Below are 5,801 nucleotides of genomic sequence, written 5' to 3'. Positions count from 1 at the left end.
GCTCAGGAGGAAGGTCTATGATGGAAATTCAGATCTGGAAGTGTCAATGGATGGGTTGGAGACTAAGTCATGGGGGTGGGTTAAGTCCACTTAAGTCATGGTACCTATTTGCTCAGGGACAGAGGGTTGACTGAGAAAAGAATGGACTTCTGAGGCATACTCACATCGAAGAGATGATCAACCTTGGCAAGTGCGTGCAGGGGGTGCTCCTTGAACACCGCACAATCCTAGACAGCTCTGAGATTTGCAAGGATCAGCTCAGACGCCGTCTTCTTACAAAGCCCTCTGCGGTAGAACAGCTTCCCCTTCCTCTGTCCATCCTAGGCTATCTGCTGGGAGATAGCCTAGGGAATTTCAGGACTCCCCCCACCCCCAGGCCTTGGCACAACTTTTGCTCCAAAATCCTTCCACATTATCTCCGAGGCTAGGGCTGGTAGGGGAATCTATGAAGAGAGCAGACAGGAAAATGTCCTTAGGCTGGCCTGTGGAGGGAATCTGGGCAGGGCTGGGCGGACCTGAACTCTCAGAGTGTGGACAGAAGTCTTTTTGGCCAATCCCAACCCGCCCTGGTGTCGATGTGCCCCTGCGGGGACGATGACCCAAGGGCCAGACCCCAGCTCTCTGGGCCCCTGGAGATTTGAGAGGCCTCTAATAAGCCGGAGTCCACAGCTATACCCTGGGACCTGTTCCTCCTGTTCCAGGCTCCTGGAGTTTGGCCTCGGTCTGCAGTTGAGGGGCCCTGTGGCAGTGTTGCTGGGCAATGCATTAAACATCAGGCTGGGGAGACAGAACCGTGCCAGCCGAGAGCCTGCCCGGGAGCTAATGCAGCCGCCGCAACCGCCACCTTCTCGGAAAGGAGCCACCCGTCCGGCCCCTGGCTGTCTGGCTGCCAACCCAACCCAAGGCATGTGCCTACGCAGGAGGCGATGACATTTTGGCTCCGCTTTCAAAGTTCTTTTTTTTTTTCTTTCTCATGTGTTATTTCTAAAGATAACAAAGGTCAAAAGGCATCCAGCATTTTCTGGTTTCTCATAAGCTTCTGGTCAATATTTAATCTGGTTTATGGATTTTTTTTAGGCCTTCCAGATGCCTTCTTGAGCCTGCTTGTGGCCACCCACAGACACTTGTAAGGAGGAGAGAAATCGGCCCGCTTGGAGACACTCTGAAATGAGGGATTAGAGGCCAGGATCCAAGGAGCAAGAACCACAGCCCGAAGGCAAGGGAGCAGGCCCCAAGCACGCTACTGCTGAGAGGTCTGCCATGGCCTCTCTTGGCCTCCAACTCGCGGGCTACATCCTGGGCCTCCTGGGCCTGATGGGCACCCTGGTGGCCATGCTGCTTCCCAGCTGGAGAACGAGCTCCTACGTCGGTACCAGCATCGTGACGGCGGTCGGCTTCTCCAAGGGCCTCTGGATGGAGTGCGCTACACACAGCACGGGCATCACCCAGTGCGACATCTACAGCACACTCCTAGGCCTGCCTGCCGACATCCAGGCCGCCCAGGCCATGATGGTGACATCCAGTGCGGTCTCTTCGCTGGCCTGCATTGTCTCTGTGGTGGGCCTGAGGTGCACAGTCTTCTGCCAGGACTCCCGCGCCAAGGACAGATTGGCGGTGGTGGGCGGAGTCTTCTTCATCCTCGGAGGCCTCCTGGGCTTCATCCCGGTTGCCTGGAATCTTCATGGGACCCTGCGGGACTTCTACTCCCCGCTGGTACCTGACAGCATGAAATTTGAGATCGGAGAGGCTCTTTACCTGGGCATTATTTCCTCCCTGTTCTCCCTGGTGGCTGGAATCATCCTCTGCTTTTCCTGCCCATTCCAGGGAAATCGCTCCAACTACTACGATTCCTACCAGACCCAGCCCCTCGCAACCAGGGGCTCCCCAAGGTCTGGTCAGCCACCCAAAGTCAAGAGCGAGTTTAACTCCTACAGCCTGACAGGGTATGTGTGAAGAACCAGGGGCCAGAGCCTGGGTGGGGGGCGGGGGCTGGGTCTGTGAAAACCAGTGGACAGCGCCCGCACCCCCATCCCCCGGGGCCACAGGTGAGGGACATGGTGCTGCTGAGGATAGACTGACTTTGGCCGCTGGATCAAGGGAAGGCCGAAACCGGAACGGGTGTGACAGCACGCAGGCTGGATCGTCAGGATGCTTGCCGAGCCAACCTTTCTGTTTCCTTCACCTTGCCCACGGCCCTGCCACCTCCCCCCAGCCCGAGTCCCCAGCCCTAACTCCAAACTCCACCCCTTAGCCTAGGCCATGCCACAGAGGCTCCCCTCGGCCTTTTGGTTGACCCGCGGTCCGTCCCCAAACCCACGCATTAATTACCTCCCACTGACTAACCCTCTCTGTGATCAAAGACCCTCCCTCTGGCTCACGCTGGCTCTTAGCTGATTGCTGGGGTGGGGTGGGGGGAAGGAGGAGTGGTGGCTGTTATGGGCACGGCTCTCACCAACCTCCCAAGCTTCTCTCCAAAGAAACTGCTCGGCCAGTAATGGAGCCCAGAGCCTCCATCCCGTTGTTGTTATGACTCCACAGTGTTCGGACTGGTTTGTGCGTGGACTGAAATAAAACCACCCTGCGGTACCGAGGGAACAGAGAACAACTGGGTGCAGGATGAGAGGGAGGGAAGGCGGCCAAGGACCAAAAAAAGACCTGACTCACGGGCCCGGGGCATTTCCTGGAATTCCCTCCCACTGCAGGTTGGGGATCTAGCCACCCCCGCTCCTGCTAGGGGAAAGCACAAAGAAAGAAGATAGGGTGGGTAGCTCAAGGCAGCAGTGGATGCTGATTCCGCTGAGGAACTGCCTCAGGAGCTGCAGCCCCAACTTTCACTGAAGCCCCTGCCTCCCTCTGACCTGACCCCCTGCTAAGAAACAAGACTGCTGGTCCTACAAGGTGCTTTCCTTAGGGAGGGGAACCTGGCTTTTCTAGAGATGGCTCTTGGCTGGGGGATGACTGCATGGGAGCCTTGGGGCTCCTTAGCGGAGACCACTCCTTGGTGTTGCCCGAGAAAGAATAAGAACTAGGGTCTCTAAGAAGCTGGGTGGGCATGTGAGGTGGCTCCAGTGGGTGTTTCTATCGGGCAGAGAGAGACGGCTTCCCCAGACGGTCTTCAGACCTAATAGAAAAGCAGCCCGAAGCCTGCAATCAGTCCCCCGGGGTCTCCCCACAGAGCACTACAGAACCTCTGAGAGACGGCAGCAGCCCCCGGTGGGCCCCCTGTCACCCTTCAGATGTGCCCCGCCATCCTTCGCCAGACACCTCAGAGTTGCTAGAAGGCATCTGAGGGCTTTGGCATGGAACAATAATGCCCAAGGAGCTGTGGCCCCAATCTGAGCGACAGCTGAGCCGCTGCCTGGAAGTTCAGTTGCGGGGTGGGGGGTGGGGGGACGGTGGAGAAGGTCTCCCAGGCAGACAGTTCCAGCTCCAAGGTGTGGAAATGCTCCATTTCCCCGGGGTGGGGGTGGGGGTGGGAGTCACAGATAGACCAAAGGCATTTTCCCTCATCCTCGCACCCCCCAAGCACGCCCGGCTTCTGACAAACTCCAGTCCACCTCCCCAAACCCCAGTACCAGCAGAAGGGGCTCACTCGTTGTCTCTAACATGCCTCTCGCCTCTCCACCTTCTTGCTTATGATTAAGCTCTTCTCCCAAGCTGGAAGGCCCTGTCGCCTTAGCCGAGTCCTCCTGCTGCCTGGAGAACTTGCTCAGCACCACCTCCTACACTGAGTCTCCTCTGACCACTCCGTCCCTCTCCTACCCTCCCTCCTCTACCCCTCAGTGTATAACCATTGCTTCTTTGATGCTTATTATTCACAATTTTTGATGGATAGTTATGTTTTTGTGTGCGCGAATCTGATTTCACAAGTACATTGTAAACTTTTGGAGGGTGGGGGCCATACCCGAGACCTCTCTGTATTCCCCAGACTATCTGTAAGAGTGCTGGGCACATAGTAGGTGATCAATAAACACTTGTTGATTGAGTAATTTGGTTACTGTTTTATTCATTCAAAGGGGGCCCAGGCAGGGCAGGTGTGAGAGAGAACTGGGTCAGGGGAGGGTAGCATGGAAACTGGCTCTTCTTCCTATTGGGTGGATAAAAAAATTCTAGACTTTATTGGAGACGTTACGAAAACAAGACACCACCCCCTCCACCTTCCCAGGGAACCTTTACCTTTTCATCTCGCCCAGGGCTCCTCCCTCTCCACAGTTCTTTCATCGAAGTTATTTACTAAATGGCTGTGTGTTTATTCCTTTCGTTCTCTGAACCAGCACTGTGAAGTAAGGGGAAGTCGATCTGACAATCTCCATGCAGCAGATGGGGAAACGTGAATAATTTCCCAAACTCGGGAGGTGTGAGAGTTTGGGAGGCCAATGATTTGGCCGTGTTCGAACCTCCGGGGGGAATGAACAAAGCCCAGTTCGTAAAGATGTTAGCTGTGGCGTCGCTGACAATAACAGCTTCCCCCCCCCCCCCCCCCCCCGGAAGATTCAGCTTACGCAGGCCCTGGAGCGAGTGGGCTCTCTGAATGGAAGTCGAACAAGGGGTCGTGTCTCTGGCCCGGCACCAGGAGCCCCAGAGCGCTCGGCTCGGGGAGGGGGCAGGGGAGGCTGCTAAACGGGTGCTTTGCTGTGTTGTGCTGAGGGGGCAGCCGTCTGGTCTGGGCTCTGAGGACCCACCACCTGGCGGCCCAAGCGCTTTCGGGTCCACAACTGCCTCGCATTGTCCAAACACCTGAAATGATACCCGAAAAGAAGCAGGTCTTTTTACAGGAGACAAAATGGAGACCTCCTGAAAGTCACAGTGTCAGAGTCTGACTGTAAGCTTGGAAAATTCTTCCACCCAACAGCAACGTGGGCCTGGGATTCTGCCTGGGAAGGTGGAAGGATGCCTTCTGCTCCTCAGACTCCCGCGGCTGCTGCGATAGAAGGGCCTTCGAGGGAAATAGGGCCCAGAGCTTCCCTTCGGCTTAGGATGAGGCTGCCCTGGGACGTCCTCCTTGCTTGTAATCTGGGAAGATTCGACAGAGGAGTTAGAATTTCATCCTTAACTAGAAAAATCAGGGCCGAGCCGATAAAGAACAACTGCTCCTTTTGGCCGGGTAAGCAAGGAAAGCCTTGCTCTCAATAATTTCCTCGAAACCTCTAGGCATCTGAGTCCACGTTGAATGGCTTTCAGCTCATGCCATTGCCTTCCATCATAAAGTAATTTAGATTAGCCACAACCGAGGGGATGGTGAAGGCCCTTGTTTTTATGCCCCAAACTGATGGCTCTGACCCTTGTACAAGGAAAGACGTTTCTGCCCTCCCTCATTCCTCCAGTAATGGTGTGACTCATGTTTTCTCCCCCGGGGGGCCCTACTGACCTACTGCTATGTGATCATTAATAGGGCAGGGGGAGGCTGCAACTGGCTTCGTGGGGGAACGGCGAGCTCCGGCTTCCTGAGAGACCTTCATCCGGCCGCTCCGACAAGCCATTCATTCAACGGGCCCCGCAGCCAGGCGGCCCACACCGCCTGCACCCCCACTCCGTGTCAGGTGACGTGCGGAAGGCTTCGAGGGCAACGAGGGCGAACGGCGAGGTAAAGTCTGTGCCTTGCAGGAGGTGACCGCTGATCCGGGGCCAGATAAGACGTGCACACCGAAGTGTGTCCTGTGAGAGAGAGGAGGGAAGTGCCAGAAGGTAGGGGTGCCAGGGGCTACTTCAGAAAGGCTTGTAAGTCCCCTCAAACCCCAATCCGTATGAAGGGATGGCCTGGCACCACTTGAGCTTTGGAGGGGGAAGGATGAGCCCGAGAA

At 56.1% G+C, this 5,801-nt stretch overlaps 1 protein-coding gene across 1 annotated transcript; it reads left to right on the top strand.

The window, feature by feature from the left end:
- Window positions 1–1,121: 1,121 nt before the first annotated feature.
- On the top strand, window positions 1,122–3,422 carry CLDN2 (claudin 2). The gene has a single exon (XM_021678181.1). The coding sequence runs from the start codon at window positions 1,261–1,263 to the stop codon at window positions 1,951–1,953; it is 693 nt and encodes a 230-aa protein (XP_021533856.1). The 5' UTR covers window positions 1,122–1,260; the 3' UTR covers window positions 1,954–3,422.
- The last annotated feature ends 2,379 nt before the right edge of the window (window positions 3,423–5,801 follow it).

This window comes from Neomonachus schauinslandi, chromosome X (assembly GCF_002201575.2).
Source record: "Neomonachus schauinslandi chromosome X, ASM220157v2, whole genome shotgun sequence".
Classification (NCBI taxonomy): domain Eukaryota; kingdom Metazoa; phylum Chordata; class Mammalia; order Carnivora; family Phocidae; genus Neomonachus; species Neomonachus schauinslandi.
The sequence above is the reverse complement of the archived record's forward strand: the minus strand, read 5'-3'. Positions and strand labels throughout refer to the sequence as shown.